The sequence below is a fragment of the Solanum pennellii genome, chromosome 9, assembly GCF_001406875.1.
Source record: "Solanum pennellii chromosome 9, SPENNV200".
NCBI classification, from domain to species: Eukaryota; Viridiplantae; Streptophyta; class Magnoliopsida; order Solanales; family Solanaceae; genus Solanum; species Solanum pennellii.
This window is the reverse complement of record NC_028645.1, coordinates 73,582,215-73,603,128: the sequence shown is the minus strand read 5'-3', so window position 1 is coordinate 73,603,128 and position 20,914 is coordinate 73,582,215. Positions and strand designations below refer to the sequence as shown.

General features: G+C 35.1%; 2 protein-coding genes across 2 annotated transcripts; one reads left to right on the top strand and one right to left on the bottom strand.

Moving 5' to 3' along the window:
• Positions 1–1,890: 1,890 nt before the first annotated feature.
• Positions 1,891–12,767, bottom strand: LOC107029318 (mediator of RNA polymerase II transcription subunit 33A-like). The gene is made up of 12 exons (XM_015230708.2): positions 12,487–12,767; positions 11,484–11,594; positions 10,400–10,747; positions 9,901–10,220; positions 9,728–9,819; positions 8,769–9,105; positions 8,164–8,374; positions 6,774–6,888; positions 5,397–5,558; positions 4,202–4,859; positions 3,663–3,869; positions 1,891–3,216 (listed from the first exon to the last, which is right to left on the bottom strand). Exons 1-12 carry the CDS (start codon positions 12,765–12,767, stop codon positions 2,093–2,095), a joined length of 3,966 nt encoding a protein of 1,321 aa, XP_015086194.1. The 3' UTR covers positions 1,891–2,092.
• Positions 12,768–14,603: 1,836 nt separating this feature from the next.
• On the top strand, positions 14,604–20,563 carry LOC107029705. The gene is made up of 11 exons (XM_027919519.1): positions 14,604–14,942; positions 16,405–17,232; positions 17,348–17,809; positions 17,893–17,970; positions 18,057–18,167; positions 18,382–18,507; positions 18,599–19,073; positions 19,159–19,294; positions 19,367–19,499; positions 19,592–20,118; positions 20,212–20,563. Exons 1-11 carry the CDS (start codon positions 14,604–14,606, stop codon positions 20,435–20,437), a joined length of 3,441 nt encoding a protein of 1,146 aa, XP_027775320.1. The 3' UTR covers positions 20,438–20,563.
• The last annotated feature ends 351 nt before the right edge of the window (positions 20,564–20,914 follow it).

The window sequence follows — 20,914 nt, the reverse complement described above, 5'->3', positions numbered from 1 at the left end:
ATACGACTTTGAATACCCTAAGGAACTTTGTGATGGACCACTATATTGAGCTCTAATTGTGTTTGTGATCATATCTTGTAGTTGTTGAACTGTTAGAGTGGCAACTGAAGCAGACTGTTTTGCGCTTTGAGAGTCAACTGACTTGTTGAGAAAATCAATATCAATTTTTTCTTGAGTTTTTAGATTGTGATGTGACTCTCTAGAGTTGTAGAGATCTAACTTGTTCATAAGTTGCGCAATTTGAAGATTTTTGTCATCAATAGACTTCTTCAAGGCTTCAACGGTTTGCTCCATCATTGCAAACTTCTCGTCCATGTCAGCTGCGTCAACCATAAAGGAGTTAGCCTTTGTTGAAATTGAAGAATCTGTTGAACTTTTAGATTCACCAAAGTTGAAGCCAGAGTGAGAAAATTCATCAAACAATTTTGATGCAATGTTGCCTCTGGGGATTGCAGTTTTGAGTGTCATTCGAGACTTGCTCTTTCTTGGCATCTCCAAAGAGGTGAAATATTCAGATCCATTCAAGACACTTGTCTTGAACTTGCATCAAGTGATTGGATCAACATCACTAAAATCAATAAATGTGGCAACACTAGAGTCCTTGCATGAAATATCATTAATCTTCTTGAAGGCCATTGCAGAGTTTAACTTGTTGTTTTTTTTTGTAGGAGGAAGAGATGAAGAGCAAAATTGGTCCCACTGGGCCTGCTAAATTTGTTCGCAACAAATTTTCATAATCGCGAAAATCGACTGCAACCAAAATAAATAAAAGAAAAATATGGTTTTATTAATGAATCTTGTGAGTACAATTCTGTTGTTCTCTTGATTCTTCTCTCCTAAGTTTCTCCGTGATTCGAGGGCCTTCAGTAGCGTATTTCTCGAATGTAGGATGATGTACACCTCCTTGAGATGTATTTGATCTCCAGGAATGTCGGAAAGCGCTTCGTCATTGCAAATTGATCTCCGGGAAGAACTCTGTTGATCAATCCTTTGAAGAGCTATGTAGTTGATGTTGTAGCTTATGTAGACCTCCTTGAGATGTATTTGATCTCCGCGAACGTCGGGAAGCGCTTCGTCATTGCAAGTTGATCTTCGGGCTGAATCCGTTGATCACTCCTTCGAAGAGCTATGTCGTTGATGTTGTAGCTTTCTCCAAATGTAGAATGCTTGTTGAAGTGTTTTTTTCTCTTTTGAATGTCATGTCCATCCCCTATTTACAGTTGTAAGGGATGGACATGGTTGCTTGGTGCATTGTGATTCGTTCTTCCATTTAACTGGGACTACCACCTCATTTGGACATATGGCGTCACCTTGTTAGTTTTTGATGTCTAGTCACTATGGCACGTGGCATGAGTTTGGGCTTCAAGGTGAAATGGACCTTTGACTTGAATTTAATAAAAATGGACTTATTTATTTGTAAAGCCCAAATTAATCATTCTACCGAAATAAACATGTATGTAATTCAAATTTTGTATGAATTAAATCCAATAAAATTTGTGTGTCTACACGAACCAACCGATCCACACCCGTAGAAATTACAGTTAACACCAAATAAATAACACATTCATGTATTATACCTAAATTTTGTACTTTAATTTACCAAACTGGACAAGTAAGATAACATATTTTTGGTACAATTCACAAAGGAAGTAATATATATTTTTTTTTTTTATCTATCTTCTTATACTTTTGGCTTTGACCCAATTGTCAGTCCTTCAGTCAACCAATTTTCCTAGTGCCAGCATCTGCATTAAAAGGTCAATACGACCTTCTACATCCTCTTGGTAAAGCATCTTTTCAAATCCGTAATGTTGTCTTAGTATTAAAACTTTGTAGTTTCCAAATTCTCAACTTAAAATACCAAGAAAATAGAAGTTTTAAAGAAAGCTATTCAGAAGAAGCATATATCCAATTAATACCAACACATGTTAGCCATACAAATGAAATATCAGAGTTCATTTGGTTTTCAATATTTTGGTTTCTATGCTCAGCATACATGATATATATGTACAAAACCAAAACTTGTACAAAGCTAAAGCTCCTTTGATGAATCTAGGAGGCTATTGTAGAAAGAAAATTAACTGCAATCAACTCATCTAACAAAGTTCATACCACCTTCTACAATCATTTCAGCAGTGGCGCCCATAGCGCCAATACCACTACTACTCAAAAGAGCCAACGCTAACTCCTCCTCGCCCCACTGTTTCAAACCCATACTGAGACTCTTCAAAACCTCTACATCCACCTCTAGTAACCAGTTCGGTGTGCATCTAACTATCAAGCTGATGAGCCCTGAGACATAAGATTTCCAAGTTGCTTTGTTGCAACCGAGGGATATTTTCCCATGTAGAACACCTGCAACGAACTCCAAGTGTGCCTCGAGAGTACTTGACCGACGCTTGGCTGCAGGTGATGATGAATCAACCCCCCATGCAAATGTTCCGGATATCACTGCAAAGCAAGCAAGGGCTTTACCCCCTAGGGTTGCAACTAGCCCTCCTGACATCCCACCACTGGGCTCCGTGCCATGTGCTGATATGAACCAAGATGGCAAAGTTTCTTTAATCAACGATTGGACCAAAACTACACCACCTGTGATCCAAACTAATGAAGCACTCAATGTCGCTGCAAGCTTTACACGAGTCAGTGCTCCAGCAAGAGAAGCCTGACCATACTTCTTAGCATATTTACTATTCTTTAGCTTCTCAGCAGGTAGTAGACTACTTGCAATATCTCTAACAGAATGCATCAAAAGGGAAACAACTTCTTCTGTCATAAACATGACATTTGGGACAGCTCTATGGACACGCAAGTAGAGTAAACCAGGGGCAACAGGAGAGATGCCACCAAAAAAATGAGAGCCATAACCATGACCAAGAAGTGCACCTACACCGCCGTTACTTGCAATAGAAGATGTGGTTTGACCTAGTGTAGCTGCAAAGCACATTCTAAGCAGTTGAACCACAGCATCCCTATTGTGGTGGAACACAGTCCGTGATGCAGAGAAGACAAGAAAGTCACTCCAGCGCTTCACCTTTTGGGCCCATAGAGCAACCATGACAGGCATGCAGGGCCAAGGACAACCTGTAGCCAAATTACTCAAGGCTGGGCCCATTAAGTTCAGAAAGCGGTCAGTTGATCTATCAAGTTTGTATGTAATGGTGAGGCTCACAAGGGCTGCCAGGGGCAATGGAAGGGTAGCTGGAGAATTACCACCTACAAACAAAAAAAAGCATAAGCTGGACATGCAGAAAAGATGAATGAACAATTAAAAACCCTGAACCACATGTACAGAATGTGTGAATGTCCAGGTCAGTAAGCACAACTTTTGAATGCATCAATAGTTGGAGACACGTTATACATGTATGGGAGGTCAAGTTTAGCGCCAGCAAGTTTGTTTAGCTGGGCATAACTTAGTCCTTTGAGAAGTATGAAATCAGAATTCTACTATATCCCACTCATACATATGAGAGCAAGCAAGAGTAGACATATTCACCCTCCCATTGAGAAATTATCACCAGAGATAACTGGTACACAGTTGGTGCCAAACCATTATGTTTGAGAAAAGAATGTGCTAAACAGATAAGCAGGAAATAGGTTTCTTGTGCCACAATTCCTCTGGTCTTTAAAAAGCAATCACTTCAACTTAGATGAGTGCTTACCTACAGTAAGACTTGGAACATTCACACCAGTTGCAGCTAAAATTTTCTTAATCTGTTGCTCCACTGTTGCTAAATTTGCAGCTGGGCTTGGCCAATCAGTTCCATTCATAGAAGCTAGCATCCAGATACCCCGTGTCACTTCAGCTGAAAAGTAGCTTACGATTGTTGCCAAAGAAGCTGGGAGAAAATCGGCCAGATCCTTGAGACCTGTGAATGGGAAAAATGCATCTGTCAAAATACTAACACATACTATTCATTGACTTAAAGAATGAACTAGAGAAATCACAAGTTAAGAAATACTGAAAGTGGAGGTTCTGGCTATCCATTTTTATTTGTTGTAGCATTGTAGCATTAAACAATAAGTCCCTTACATCTGATAATTGGTCTTAAAAGCTACATCTCTCTCTCTCTCTCTCTCTCTTTAAACTGTCTACTTCATGCATGCTCGGCTTCCCAGCACACTTAACACTTGCCCTAAAAGGCTAGACACTAAGTCAATAGCAATTGCAGTTTATATAATCCAGACCAGATTCTCAAACCTGTAGCTAGTTCACGTGGTGACAATCTACCATGAGCACAGCCGGTGAGAGCAGCATCAAGCACAAAAGGAACAGCTTCCAGAATATCCCATGCAGGCAGCTTAAGGTGGAGAGACACATCTTCATTTCCAGGCCCAGATGAGCTACTGCTTCCAGAAATAGCTGGTGTCAGGGACTGGCCTGTTCTATTTATTTTTCTGAACATGAAGTTCAACAGTGCTTCAACAATCTGATGAACAGGAGTTCCAGGGACAAGTCCTGAGAGAGGTGATGCAATGCATGCTTGATGTTGCCTGTACCAAAGTGTTAATTTTGGAAAAGAATCGAGAAATATGGGTTCTCCAGATAATGGACTTGAAAGTCTAGTCAGCAGCTTGATTTTGCTTTGATCTTTCTGCAGATCATCAGAGGATGTCAACTGGGAATTACGCACCAGCAAAAGGTATTCAGGAGTTAGATGGGCTCCCACTGGAGCAGCATCCATACGATGCTCAAGAGGCGGCTGATCAAACCTCCACAACTTCAGCAAAAGAGTAAATGCATTTGAGAAGACGGCATGTGAAGAAATTTCTTCAGACATTACAATCCATTTCACATTGGGTGCACATGAACCAAAGGCTTCACAGATTGGCATCAATGCACCAGCAAGTTGTGGAACCTGGAAAACGTAATGCATAAACATTAAACAAAACAAACAATCTGGTTTTTTCTATCCTAATCTTATGACAGCTGCTGCTCTAGGTACTTTCTTCAAACGTACTTCACACAGTTCTGTATATTAGTTTCCAGATAAGCAATGCCAGCATAACCAGTTAGATGTCCATCGGAAAAGTACATTAAAGATAGACTTACGATTTTAAGAGAAGACATTTCTCCAAAATTCAACAACCATTTCAGGCTTAGCATCAAGGCCCTCATAGGTACACAAAAGACTACTTTATTTCAGGCTTCCTTAGGCCCCTGAGTGCATATGGAAATCTTTTCAAAATTTATTTGTGATATCATCAAAAACTTTCAGAGTGTGTAGATATACAAATTCTTTTGTCAATTGTCACGAGGTCTTCATCCATGTTGAGTGGCCATGCAATTTTAAGTTAGTCTCTATGTTTTTACGTGATTTTCAGCCACACGAGCAACATAAATATTATTTTAAGGTAATTTATAATGAGATAGGAGCAGCTGAAATTCAACGTACCAATCCATGCAAAGAAAAAATCTGAACACAATCAATAGATGACACTCCGATGAGAAGAACATTCAGGAATCGAGCATAACCAATCAAATGGCTTTCAGTTCCCGAATAATTAGCAGGAACAGGAGGAGACAGCAACCTGGTGATGAACAGAACAGTATGTTCCTGCATCAATGCAGATGAAACACAGGAAATGAGTCTATTGACACAGAAATAGCAACTTTTGTAACTGTTTTTGAACTTAAGAATGACTTCTTTGAAACCAACTTTTAAAACAAGTATACTCTTTTATCTAAGTTCTTTTGCAGCTCAAATAAATGTCATGTAATGTGCTCTAAATAATTAAGTCAGAGAGTATTTCAGGTAGTGCTCAGAAAAAAACTACCCCTCTTCTAAAATGAGCCACATCCATGGTCAATTAAGGGGATTTCCACTCTAATAAAGCAAAAAGTCCCACATTGGTAGTTAATGAGATGGGTGAACTCATTATAAGACTTGAACAATCCTCCTCTCTTAGAGTTTAGCTTTTGGGGTGTGAGTTAAACCCAAGACCTAATTTCACATGGAATCACAGCAGGGCCAATCACACCCAACGTTGGGGCCCCAAAAAATCAAAAATTGCCCACACATCAGATGCTAAGTACTAGACGTGAGATGGGTCAAAAATTGCCCAAAATTACCCACGCACCAGATGCTAAGCACCAGGCGTGAGGTGGGGTGTTGAAGCAAAAAGTCCCACATCGGTGGTTAATGAGATGGGTAGACTCCTTATAAGGCTTGGGCAATCATTCCCATAGAGCTAACTTTTGAGGTGTGAGTTAAGCCTAAGACCTAATTTCACACAACTTATATTCTTTCTTCTCATCACCATCACCTCCACCAGTTGACACTTCATGGCCACAATAGAAGATGGAAATTTTTCATCTCCTGATGCTTATGGGATAGAAAGATGCTGTCAAGATGAGCATCCACAACTTCCCTCCTTGATTTCATTACTTCACTTCTCTTATCCATGGGTTAGGATCAACTGCTTATGCCAATGCTGGAGCTGCTTGGCGTTTGTGCACTACTTGCACTGTAATTGGTTATGGTTGTGGGTTTAGCTGGGTGCTGTAAGTGGTGTTTGGGAACCTGTACCAACTATTAAACGGATACTTTGGGAACAGAAAAAGGGAAAGAAGAAAAAAATATGTTTTTCACAATGGAAAAAACAAATACAACACATGCCTAGTGAAATCCAGCAAGTGGAAAAAAACAAGTGTAGAAAAATATTATAAATAATTTAGACTCTAAAGGCTTTGAACAAAGAGGATTTTGAGGTTCAACTACCTCGAATAGTAAAATACACTTGTTTTATGTAGTGAGAAGGGCAAACCACACCTGTATATTCCAACCACGAGCAAAAGAGGCACCACAGAGAATAGCAGCAGCAGAAACCTTGTCATCATCCGAGCCATTGACTGCAATCTCATATATTTTCTCTATTTCTGCTAAACTTCCATCAAATCCATGAGCTTAATTTCAGTTCCATACCACGGTATAAATTTCGAAAAACAACATCTGATATACCTGGCTTCAGCAAAGAAAAGGTTTTAACTGAAGACCAGGCATTAACTAAGAAAAATAAAAGAAGAATCTATTTAATGGCACAACTGCATTTTCCAATTCATGACTATTTACATGCCATACCCCTTGGAGATATAGATTGATGAAATAGAAAACCCGAACTGCTAATCAATCCTTAAACTGGATCTATTTTCCAATTTATACTCCCTCCATCCGATATTTTTTGTCATGATTTCTATTTTTAGAGTCAAACTATAAAAACTGGCTAACATTTTAAGATGTATTTTTTCATCATATCAATATGCATAAAATTGCAAGTTATAGTACTTTTCATATAGTTCTAGAATATCTAATTTTTTTGTTTAAAATATCAAATTAATGTGATCTAATCTAACTTTGAAAATCAGTCAAATTGACTTTTGAAAAGCGCAACATGACAAACAATACCGGACGGAGGGAGTAGAACTTTCAAGAGCCTTTTATAGTAAGAATTTTTTTTATGAGATAGGTAAAAAAAAAATTCTAGTAAGATAATCCCAGGTGAAACCACGTATGAGACACTTCGAAAGAAATTTTTTGCCAGTAGTAAATTCTCCATTTTTATCCTTTCAATTATAGTTGATTTTTCGATCCAATCTTAATCACCCACTCTATTATGTTGTTCCTTCTCTGTTTTGTCCAATTTCTCTTTTTCATAAAAAAGATCTTCCTTTAGAGCTGGATCACTATCTTCTTACATCAACTCAAAATCAGCATATCAAACTCATCGCACTGAAATTCCTTACTAATAAAATCATTTAATTTCTCCATTCTGGTTTATTTCCCATAACCTCTTCTACCATTCCCAAAACTTGAGTAGGTTGAGCATTCTTTGTAACTTCTAGGTTTATTCTTTAATAATTTCTAATTCAGATTCTGATCCACTAAGGCCCGTTTTATAAGCCAGCAAGGACAGAATACTTCATGATGAAGTTCTAGTTTTCTTTCAATCAAAAAGTATCATTCTATCAGTAGTTAAAAATCTGCATCAGTTCTCTTATCTATATATCTTTTCGCGCTCCTCAACATGTTTGAAAACTCCAACTAGGCAACACAACCAGTGGCACCATTAAAATATGACTACTCAAAGCAAGTATCCTCGGTAGAAGATAAGTAGGAAATCAGAAAACAAGGAACACTTTCTAAATTGACAACTCTGTAGTACCTTGATGCTGGTGTTGATACCAAAGAGCTGACCATTTGAGGAGTTAAGGGAGATCCCTTCATCAATGATGACCAGCCAGGCATTTGACTCGATACGCTACGAGGAACTTGATTGCATCTACCTTTTACATATCCGGGCCACAAATAAGCAGAGGTGTCCAAAATGTTTCTGGCAATGCAAGCTTCAACAATCAAGTGTCGCAGGTTTCCAACTACAAATTGTTAGAGATTAGCATAAAAACATGCACTAATAGCTTCACATACTAGTACATAGACGAGAAGTAGCAGATGTACCATTATAGATTAAGTTTTCCAAACATATTATCTGAAAGCAATCAACCATCACAAAATAAAATAAATGAACACAAGAAACAAGACAAAAGTATAGGAAAACAACATAAATACCCAACTGAGGAATGGCAAAATTGAAATTTTCATCTAGTTACCTTTGCGTTGATTGGAGATGGGGCAAATTTTTAGCAATTTTGTCGAACTCTTTGATTTTGTCAAAGTAATAGCATAATGCAATTTAAACCACATGGGACAACTAATACAAGGTTCAGACAAACTGAAATTTCTTGAAATTCAATAAGGAGAGAAACTCACCACAATTGGCAGGAATGTCGTTCAAGCTCATTCCCTCAAAATAGCCACTCCCAACACTTATACCTGAAAGGAACATCATTGCTTTTGCAGCAGCTAGAATTGCCAATGGAGCAGCAGGCAATGGTGGGGTCAACAAGCCTTCAAAATCACCAAGTTGCTGAAGGCTAAATACCAAGTCTTGGTGACGTTTTCTGGATGACTCTTTCCTTTGATTGGTAGAGCTGCAATTCATCTCCTCCTCTTCAAGAAGATTCACTATTGCTAGTGGTGTTATAGACAACAACACACATAAGCAAGTATCCAAGCGAGGTACTGGTCCCTCACTTGAATCCCGTTCCTGAATTGAACAAAAGTGGTTAGAAGATTCTGCAATGAAACCAGAAGCAATAAAATCAGACTCTTAGCATAATTGTTAAATAGCAGTTCTAGTTTTCCAATAAACTGAGTCCATCATCCTGCTCCCCCACCCCCACAAATCACAATAGTGACACACATGCATCATACATATTCCCAGAACCTTTTATAGAAAGAAACTGAATAGTTCAATAGCAAAGCAACCCTAAGTTTAGCTTTAGCTAATACATCAGTTGACTTTCCAGCACTTCAAAACTTGAAACGATTCCTTCCAGCAATATCACATTGAGAAGCATGGTTTTTTTCTATAATTTTGCTCGAGGGGACAGAAGAAAGATAAGATAATATCTGAAGTCAACCTGACAAGGGATGGAAGGGATTTCATCATGAAGTGCTTACTCTATTTCCTTTTTTGATTAACAGACTGTATACAAATCAGCAGCATAAAGTGCTGGAAGCCAAAATTACATCATTGAATCTACATCCAAAAGAGCACAAACAATAGACTTACACTAAATCCTATCTCATCTTACAAGGATCAGGATGTCTATTACAGAAGCTGGGTCATCTATATACTCTGAGCTGCACCAATAATAAATGCTTACTCTATTAACAAGCCTTAGGGCTGCAATCCATAACCCAAGGAAAGTGTCCTTCCAAGGTGAAGAGTTAACTGCCTGCAGAGCCTTCACTAAACCTGCAATACAACTGCAGTTTAGCGATGTCATTTAGAGCAGGTTAATTATACACAATAACTTAAGGAATGTACTATGTATACCGGTGAGTGTTTCAGCAGCACTTGTAACTGCTACTTGTGACCCGTCCATGATATCTTCTAGAAAAAGATCAATGGGAAGCCAGAGCACCGCTGGACTAGCACCATGACACTGATCTGCAGAAGATCCAAGCGAACCAGAAGCCATTACAGCGTGAGACCTTTTATGTGAGCTTGTTTTGCATTTTCTTGAGAGGACTACATGATCATCAGATGTTAACTGCACCAAAGCCTCCGGAGATATATTCTTAGAAGTTCTTAAAGCTGATGAATTTGACACAAGAAGCCTTAAATTCTGGGTGAAGGACTCCCAGTGCGTGGGCCTAACGAAGAAAGAAAATTGAACAGTGAGCCACTGCTATATCAATTTAGTCTAGTACAGCTAAAACTTATCCATTGCTTAAAATAGCAAAAGAAGGCAACATAACATGCAAGCTTGAGTAAGGGTATTATCACTATCAACAAGAGCAGCAGTTGAGGGCATAAACGTATATGATCTTACATGTTCGTGCGTACCAAATAAAGGATTGCGGAAGTCACTTTATCTCGAAAAAGTTCACCAATTATTTCAATAGCCATAACTGTGTTTGATTTAGATAATACTTCATGATTTTCTGTTCTGCCCCCAGCAAAACCATCATGATTATTCAATCCCATATCTTGAGATGTAATAGGCCACCTAGACTTCTTTTCTGCAGTCAGTTCCAGCAATCCCTCATCATCAAGGGACGCATCAAGTAACTCCCATACAATTGTAAAAACAAAGCCAACCACAATTAGACCACTTTCAGACCCCTGAAGTTCAAATATCTGGGAAACATGTAATGTATCATTTATAGCTTCCATGATCCTGCAATTACATGCACATTGGTTAACTGTTGATGCTGAATTAATTGACTGCATTTGCATCAGTTCAAACAAAGTCAAAATAAGTTCACAAATCTGAGCCAATATACTTTTCATTCATATTGATATCTTATTATCTCCGAGTTAGTCAAAAATCAGGAGCAAGGGTCATCTTAACATTACAAGACAGAATTGAAAGAATCCTCATCTTGAAAAACGGTGCCCCAGAAGTGAAAATTGAAAATATATAAACAAAAGAAATTACTGGAAAAAGAAAATCCCTACCAAGTCTCGACAGAGTAAAGACTACAGAAGAAAGATTTTTTTGGAATTAGACTCTCAGCTAATGTTTTCCAGAAAGAATATCATACTTTGGGCTCTGAGACAGTCAAAAAAGATTGGAACATTATCAACTGAAGCTGCCAATTTGATTAGGAGGACAAAGAGTCGAAGGATGGCCAATAACCTACTTTACCATTGACACTAAAGTAAATAAGTATAGGCTTTCCTTTTCACCGCCATTTACCTTTCCACAATGTCTGAATTCACTATTTAACCAAGAAATCTAAACTAATTAATAAATAAATTCACATATTGTGGTGGCCTATGGTGTCAACACAAATTTAACATCACATCAATTTTTTTTCAGAACTAAGATCAAACTTAATAATAAAGGATATGAACAAACAAATGGCTAGTAATGAGACAAACTGAAGAAGGATACAAGAAACAAGGCATACTTTTGATAATTTGGACCATTAATCAGAGATGGCAATGAGAAAGCGTATATTTTTAGAAGTTCCATATAAAGCCTGTATGCCACTGGATAGCTCCTTCGAGTCGGGATCACTCTGCAAAGGAAAAATGTAAGGGAAACTGAGAACAAAAAAGACTAACAATTCATTAACCCAATGACCACACTTCAATCCCAATTCCCAAACTAGTTGGAGTTGACTATGCGAATTTCCTATATCAATCCCCTTCTATAATAGCCAATTTCATTTTTTTTAACTTAAAAATCCTTTGTTTGTAGCTTCAAAACTCAGTAGGTAATGGGCTCACCCCTCTACCTGCTCCACTTACTACGATACTTGGTGACAACAGACAAAATTCAAAATCATGATATGCGTCTACCAAAGCCCTATGGGCTACACGAGCCAATCTCATTTTTTCTACCGTACACGTAACAAAAGACTAACAACAATGAAATCCCTTTCTTAAATTGTATGACCATTTCAACTAAACATTGTTACAAATGTGATTCATTAATTTGATTACGTCCCATAATTCCTCTATGTGGGGGATCATTCTTTTCTACTAGGACAAGCTCGTGGAAATATTTGTATTAATCAATGAGTAGTTGTTAGTTGTTGTAATCACTATTCCTCTTTTATCAAAATGCTTTCACATGTTTTTCTTAGTATGTCTCTTCTTAGCCGAGTATCTATCGAAAACCGTCTCTGTACCTCCCAAGGCAGGCGCAGGTGTAAGATTTGTGAACGCTCTAACCTCCACAGACTCCACTTGTACTATTAGACTTTTAACTTAGGAAGTATGTTTAACAGCTATCATCTCATCTTAAAGCTTAGTAAACTTAAGAATTAAGCATTATTAACTAATCATTTCTTTAAAATAAACATTCCGTACCAATTCTGCTGCATTCAGGAGTCATTTCATTCCACAATTAAACAAAGCAAACGATAAAAATCAAAGGCGAGATAAAACAAAAACAAAAATAAATACCTGTTTGACAGTAGAGCTAGAACGAACATAGGAGGTACGATACGAAGCGCCAAAGCTTTCTCAAGCAACTTCCAAGCTATAGGATCATTATTACCCCAACAAATATGAGAAACAAGAAGGTTAGCAACGTCGGTAGAAGGCAAGGAGTGTCCGGCAGAGTTGAGAGTCGAAGAAAGTTGCATTGCCCACATCAAAGGATCAGTGCCTTTCAACTGAGCCAACTTAGTAAGTTCAATCACTCCGTCCCATAGACTCGACTGTTTTCCAGTCACCATAGCCATAGAGATTTCAACGGTCGCCGGAGAAACCTAGGGTTTAGCTAGATCTGAAAATCGGTCATGAACAGTGAAGAGCTTAAACTGGCGGAAGGAGTTTTATTCAAAGTGTTTGCCTCTTCCGTTCTATGTGGAGAAATGACTTGGGAATTGCGAATATATATAAGTACAAATATTTTAGTCAGTTTCGGAGGCTTTTCTATTGAAAAATAAAATTATCGGTCCCACTTATATTTTTCAGTCTTCCAAATATTATTTGCCAAAAAGTTAGGAGCCCAACTGTTTGGATATTTAATTAAATTAATATTTCTAGATTTGATTTCTAAAATAGTAAATTATAGGTTTAGCAATCATAAAAAACATATTTGTATGTTATAGTTACAGTTTGCATAATTGTGCTTCATAATAAATTTTATATTTATTATGGAGGATTAGATTTGTATAAATTTCAGATAGACATTCGTTTGTATAAAAATGTGGCGATTGTATATGTATATCAGTTAAATAATTGTATATATGTAAATATTATGTATATGCATCAATGGTTGTGTTTGTATATCTGCATTAAATTTGAATTTGTATACAATTGAATCGATATAAAAGATTTGTATATCAAATCTCTCTCTCTCACTCACTTTATACAAACACAAATTATTCGTATAATTTGTGTTTGTATAAAGCAAGAAAGAAAGAAAAATAGAAAGACAAAAGATGGGAAGATTTGTATTTGTATAATTGTAAGTGTATAGGATGAAAATATATGAATTTGTATTTGTATATACAATTTTCTTTCACTTTATACAAAATAAAACCTAATTTATACATTTGTGTTTGTATAACGTGAGAGAGACAAGGAAGAGTGACGAGCGAGATTCTCTGGGGAGAGAGGCGAATGACAAATGTTTGCTACAGATTACAACTATAAGAGACTGTGGTTATAACATTTAATTTGAATTAATAGTTTGCTATTTTATACAATTTCTCTTTTTAAAATGATTACGTACTACTTTATTAGCCTAATAACAAAAAATTTAAAAGAACAAAATTATTTGTCTCACATAGGCGGACTTTTTTAATAGTCATCTGTAATCGCTTACAACATATACTAATTCAATTGTTACTTATAAATGTGTCAAAAACATATCTGTCGAAGAAATATTTTAATACTCTTTATATTTGAAAAGTTAGTCAATCTTACTTAAAAGATCAATAAATTTAAAGAACTTGACTCAGTAACTAATTTGACTTAATTTTTATATTTGAAAAAACTTATTTAATTGATTTGATTTTTTTTTCAATAGAAATTGAACCAAATTGCACTATAAAGACCCATAGTGTAGTAGAGTCCCGTCCTGAGATAATTAAAAGAAGGGAAAATTATATGAAATGGCAAACATTCATAACTAATTATATATTAGGGGTATAGTTTAATTTATTTACATTATATAATTATAGTTTATTTTATTTTGCTATAATTAATGGGGGCCCACAACCTATTATGTAACCAATTGTATAAAAACCTTATTTTCTAATTTTGTATATAATTATACACAATCTAATTTTCTCTCTCCTTTTCACAATTAATTTTCTCTCTCCTTTCCACATTCTAACGTCTTCTCCTACAATTAATACTCCAATATCAGATTTGAATTTCGAATTTCTGTCCAAAATTTCAGGAATCCCTCCCGAAGTTGAAGTCCCCTCCCTTAGTCGAAGTCAATTTCGTAAGTAATCCTTAATTTTAGTTGTTTACCTTTTTTTTTTTCGAACTTATCTAAAAATTGTATATTTTGATGAAATAATCGTTTTTCTGTTCTTGATAGATCTAAATTTCGTCAAACAATGAACGAATCGTCTACATCTTTGAGGATTACCAGAGGTAGTCCTTTGCATGTCAATGTTGTTGACATTTTACCATCCTTTTCAATGGGGCTAACTCAAGAATTTGGGGTTAATGTAGGGTCTTTGGGAAAATCAAAACAACTTATACAAGAACAAACCATGGAAGAACTGAGATCAAAGAAAAAAAACGACCCTATGGCAGTTCAACAAGTTATTAAAAATGCCAATGCTAGAGGCATTAAAATTGTACAAGGTACAAGAAAGAGGAAAGCTGTAATCATCGAATCAGAGGAAAATGATTCTGAAGTTGTCGGATCTGAAGAACTTCATAATCATGAGGTAGTGTCTTAAAACACAAACTTAGATACAATTTTTTTGTTAATTAGTTGTCAATATACAAAAGGGAAAATTTCATATATGGCAAACTTATTAGATTAAGTATTGTATATAGTATATTCAATGTGAGTAATTGTATATAGTATATTGCATGTTTATGTTATTTTTGGGTTTTGTATATATATACAAAATATGGATAAGTTTACTCTGGGGTTTCTTTGTGTTTTGTAGCTCTGCTCATTTCTTGAATTAGGTGAATGTCAAAATGGTTTTCACTTTTGATTATGTTACATGCTCTTTTTGTGTGTTTGTGACTTGTTTAGTGTTGTGGAATAAAGGGGCGTTGGTAAATTTTTTGTTTTTGTGTGTTGTGCCTTGTGTTTTCTGGAACTTCTCAAGCATGATATTTGTATATTCATTTGTTATGTTGCTCGATCTCTTCAAAAACTTTGATACTGATCAACATAACTTTGGTTTTGTATATATATACAAAATATGTATAAGTCTACTCTGGGGTTTCTTTGTGTTTTATAGCTCTGAATAAGTGTTAGTATATACTATATACAATTAATAAAAACATTGAATAAGTGTTAGTATATACTATTAAATTAAGTATTGTATATAGTATATTCAATGTGAGTAATTGTATATAGTATATTGCATGTTTATGTTATTTTTGGTTTTTGTATATATATACAAAATATGGATATGTTTACTCTGGGGTTTCTTTCTGTTTTGTAGCTCTGCTCATTTCTTGAATTAGGTGAATGTCAAAATGGCTTTGACTTTTGATTATGTTACATGCTCTTTTTGTGTGTTTTGTGACTTGTTTAGTGTTGTGGAATAAAGGGGCATTGGTAAATTTTTTGTTTTTGTGTGTTGTGCCTTGTGTTTTCTGGAACTTCTCAAGCATGATATTTGTATATTCATTTGTTATGTTGCTCGATCTCTTCAAAAACTTTGATACTGATCAACCTAACTTTGGTTTTTGTATATATATACAAAATATGTATAAGTCTACTCTGGGGTTTCTTTGTGTTTTATAGCTCTGAATAAGTGTTAGTATATACTATATACAATTAATACAAACATTGAATAAGTGTTAGTATATACTATATACAATTATGAACATGAATAACATATATCTCTTGTTATACAAATTCGTAAAATGCATTTTGTACATGTATATATTTATTCAATAAGATTGGATATGTATATTTATTGAAATCTAATTAGACTATCATAAATATATACTGTACCATAAGTTTTAAATTAAATATTTATCTGAACCTTCTATTTAGATGATGAATACGTGCTGGTATATACTAAATACCAAAAAAATATGGGTTCATATATAGGTAGGTATGTATATACAGAAATTAATTTGTACATTACTTATTATAAAATTGTTTTTTTTTGTATATATATACTATGTTTATTTCATACACTTTTTTTTATTTTTTAGGAAGTCAGATATATTTGCAACAACCGTGAAAAAAGGACAATTCACATGCAATGTTATACGCAAATAAACACATTGAATGAGCTTCAGAATAAACTGCCTCCAAAGCAATATAATCGTATATGTGCATCATCGTGTTTTGCACAGTTAACAGCAATGAGACGATGTCACGTGCAAGCACAACTGTTTAGATGCATTATGTTGAGGGAGTTGGAAGGTAGTTCTGTGAATGCAATACTTTTTTATATAAATGGCACAACGCTTCGATTCACAATACGGGAATTTGCCATTATTTCTGGTTTGAATTGTTCTGATAATGGTGCTGACTTCAACTTTGATACTGATCAACCCAATAGAATCATCGATGAGTATTTTCCAGGGAATTCTCCTGTCACTAAAGCTCGTTTGGCTGAAGCTTTTAAAGCAAAGGTATGGGGTGACAATCAGGAAGATGCATACAAGTTTGGGATTCTATATTATATACATGAGTTTATCATGTCCGCAGAACCTACTACAACAACAATAGATAGGTTGGACTTTGATCTGGTTGAAACAGGTAGATTTATGGATTATCCTTGGGGTCGGAAGGCTTTTAATGAACTTGCTAAATCCATAAACAACAAGATAAAGCCATGTGGACAGTACTACAGAATTCAGGGCTTTCCACTTCCAATGCAAGTTTGGTTCTATGAATGTTGCTCTTATGTTGATGACAAGATTGCTGTCAAGGTTTCTAGTCACATTCCTCGGATTATCAATTGGGTGACTAAGAACGACCATCCTCGGTTTGATTATTTCATGAAAACAATTTTTAATGATGCAGATAATCCGGTATGCATTTACTTAATACAATTTCTAAATTATAGAAGTTAGTATACATTTACTTTCTACAAATTTTATATTACATTTTTATTATATTGAACTATAATTTATAATTATTATGCAGATTAAGTTCAGAAATATCGAGCCAACAGCGATGGAAATTAAAATCCTCAAACTTCCACAATCGACAGAACAATCAATTTCTCAGGGCCTGCAGACTGATCACAATAAAGTTACAGATCCGGATGATGATTTCCAAAACCCGCCCAGTATAACAAGCAGAAAAGGAAAAGAAAAAGTTATTGAATGTTCTTCACCGATTAGGAAAAAGAAAAAGCAATCTGTTACAGTCATCTCTTCAACAAAGGCAGTTAAGACATACACACGAAGATCAATGGCGCGCAAAGCCACACGATCACAGTCCATCAATATCAACAGTGTTGCGAAACACAGTGATGCAGGTACGTCACACAACAATGAAAATGTAGAGCAGAAAAGTGTACAAGACAGAACACAAATGGGGCAAATTAAGAAGTCAACAAGCATTACAATATCGCGTGATGAATTTGAAGCATTCAAAAAATCGGTAATCAAATATACAATTCAAATATATGTTATTTGAAAAGATTATATACAATTATTAATAAAATATGCACCTTTTTCACATAGGTCAAGGACGAGTTCGCTGATTTGAGAAAAATGCTTGAAGACAAATTCAAAACAGTGTTGGAAGCCATGAATTCCAAGGTATCACATGTATAAATTTTTTGTTTTAATTATTTATATACAATATACTTTATACTTATGAATACAGTTATATATTTTTGTTCCAGGGTAATGTCGTCGATGATGATCAAGAATCACCCATTGGAGATGTTCATCACAAGCCCACATACACTCCACATGAACCCCAAAGTCAATCTGCAAATGTGACAGAACAAGAGGTATTATTTTGCTTTATTTATACATTAATTCAGTTTTATACACTTTTTGAAATGAAACAAATTGTATATACGTAAATTCAGTTTACAGACATATTGAAATTAAATAATTAAGAACTATATACTAGTATAGCTCAAATTATACATCAGCATATTACTTATTTTTATACTGAATATACTACAACATATTTTCTTATATTGTTTACATTATAATCAGGCTACATTTGAAGATGTTATGCAAGAAACGCATATCACTCGTGTTCATCAGTTAAATACCAAGTCTTCACAGTTAGGTGCACAAAAAAACCCGATAGGTCATCAAAGTGCATTAAAAGATCGTGAGGTATCCGTAAATGATTATATACATTTTAAAATTTAATATAATGGTTTATAATCAATTTGTTAGATATTTAAGTTATTATTTTCTTTTTAAGCTGGGAGATAACTTGCAAGAACTAAACCAGAATTCCCCACTCTTGGATCATGTTGTTTTGGGTGATAATTTGAATGATGTAAGTGGCACTGCCTCACAAGATCAATTAGTGTTGTATGCTAATGTGGATGCCCAGCAAAATGCCAAAAGGGAAACTGAAAGTAGCTCAAACAGTCGGGTAATATATAACATATACAATGCTGCATCTCACGAGCGTATTGCAGAAGCAGAGGAGTCTATTATAGTTGCAGCGCCTATACAAATGGTATACATGCCTGATTCAAATCAGGAAACAGTTGTAACTGAATCACAGGATGAATTGCCAGACCATCTTCTTCCAAGCGTGAACACACTGCAAAACATTGTATTACAAAAACAAGTTGAAGCTGAAGTAACACCCATGCCAGCTGTTAGGCATAGACGTCCAGGTCCATTCAACATATCTCCGTACATGACTTCGTTTGGTTCGGATGCTGGTAAGCAACAATTATTTATGTTTACATTTTCATAAATAAGCATATTGTTTGCATGATGTAAATATTTATATACATATCTTTTCAGGTAGTTCGTCCCGACAGCCAGTTGTGTTTTACATGAAACATCCATTTGTTTCATTGTCTGATAAGGAAGAGTCTGATTTGTTTTCAAATTTTTGGATATGGCTGAAAGAAGACTTACTCGTCAAGCATTACAAAAAGTAACTTTTTTTTTATACACTTGCATTTTTTATTGTTTGTTTTGTGTAGTTATTTTGTATTATGTATAATAGGAACTATGCGGAGGATCGCTACAAGAAAGGAAAGGCAATATTACCACAATTGTTTAATTTTGGTGTAGCGACAATTGACAACAAGAATTGGTTCTACAATATCGGGTTTGAGCGCCAGTTGATTGATAACTCGGTATGTTTCCGTTTTTATATTATTAAAAATGTTTTAATTAAATGAAATTGTATAATGTATAAATTATAACATTATTACTCATTATATCACAGCACATAGATGTCTTATTCTACTATATAAGGAAAAAGGCCAAATACTCCAACAGTAGCACATACAAATTCACAAATCTATGTTGCAATTTCAACACTGTTTTTCTAAATGCTTGGAATGCATATTATGGAATAAAAGGTGACCTTTCTAAGGAAGTGTTAGACGAGATGATTATTGATTATATTAATGGATACAAGATGCTAGCGTATGCACCATGGCACACAGTCGATGATGTATTCATCCCGGTTAACTTAGAAGGCAGGTTACATTGGATTCTGATTGTCATATCTTTCAATGATCGATGCATCAAGGTGTATGACTCAATCAACAATTCTCTTCACCACTCATTTGTTGTCAATCACATCAAGAAGTATGCACAGCTTATACCAATGTATCTTGTAAAGTCTGATTTCTATCAAAAGAAAGGTCTGGATATTGCAAGCCACCATCGATATCAAGGTCATACCGTATATGATTCATTCGAAATTGTATATGTGGAAGACCTTCCCCAACAACCAGCTGCTAGTTTGTAAGTTATAAATTTCAATAAATTTATATTTTATTGAACATAGTTTAAGTAGTATAGTAACAGTTGAACTGTTTTTTTTATATAATTTTGTAGGGACTGTGGAGTGTATGTTGCGTCATACGCGGAGTTCTTGAGTGAGAGGAAAGACATTCCAACAGTCTTAGACCCAGAAGAAATTCGCCTTAGATACGGTGCATTGTTGTGGAATTACGGCAATCAAAAGATACAAGCCGGAGCTGTCAGTGATATTGAAGCGCCTTTAAAACCCGTCAGGAATCGCACACAAAACAACAGTTCTGAAAGGATTACAATCCAGTAGGTTGATACCTTAGTTGTAGCATTGTTTTGATTTTTGCGTTGACAGTTAATATTAGTTGTAGATTAACAATTTCACGATAATTTTTTTTTAATTAATTCGTAATATCATTTTCTTTGTTTTGAACTATCAATTTAGTGTTATAAAAATATATGACACTATCTTTTTGTGTTATTTTGTATAAAGTAGCATATAAATAAATATATACATATACAATTTAATTGTATAAAAATTACTTTTAAAACTAACTGTCTTATATTTACGAATTTGTATAACAAAAGATATACGGTCAGGTTTTTATTTGTATATATTTTATAGTCACACTAATTACTTTGTATAAGGTATATACTCTATATTAGTGTTCAGGTTTTTATTTGTATATATATGTTTGTTCAGGTTTTTATTTGTATATAGTATATACTATCACATATTCAATGTATGTTATTAAATGTATATGCACATACAATTAGATTGCTATAT

What these genes read in the sequence shown, in the direction of transcription:
- LOC107029318 (XM_015230708.2), bottom strand. Translation starts at nt 12,767, where the DNA reads ATGGCTATGGTGACTGGAAAACAGTCGAGTCTATGGGACGGAGTGATT. An exon ending in GTATCAACACCAGCATCAAG is followed by an intron (nt 6,889 to 8,163) that starts GTACTACAGAGT and finishes ATTTGATGGAAG; the next exon opens with TTTAGCAGAAATAGAGAAAA. An exon ending in TGTTCCAAGTCTTACTGTAG is followed by an intron (nt 3,217 to 3,662) that starts GTAAGCACTCAT and finishes TTTTGTTTGTAG; the next exon opens with GTGGTAATTCTCCAGCTACC.
- LOC107029705 (XM_027919519.1), top strand. Translation starts at nt 14,604, where the DNA reads ATGAACGAATCGTCTACATCTTTGAGGATTACCAGAGGTAGTCCTTTG. An exon ending in TGGAAGCCATGAATTCCAAG is followed by an intron (nt 17,971 to 18,056) that starts GTATCACATGTA and finishes TTTTTGTTCCAG; the next exon opens with GGTAATGTCGTCGATGATGA. An exon ending in CAACAACCAGCTGCTAGTTT is followed by an intron (nt 20,119 to 20,211) that starts GTAAGTTATAAA and finishes ATAATTTTGTAG; the next exon opens with GGACTGTGGAGTGTATGTTG.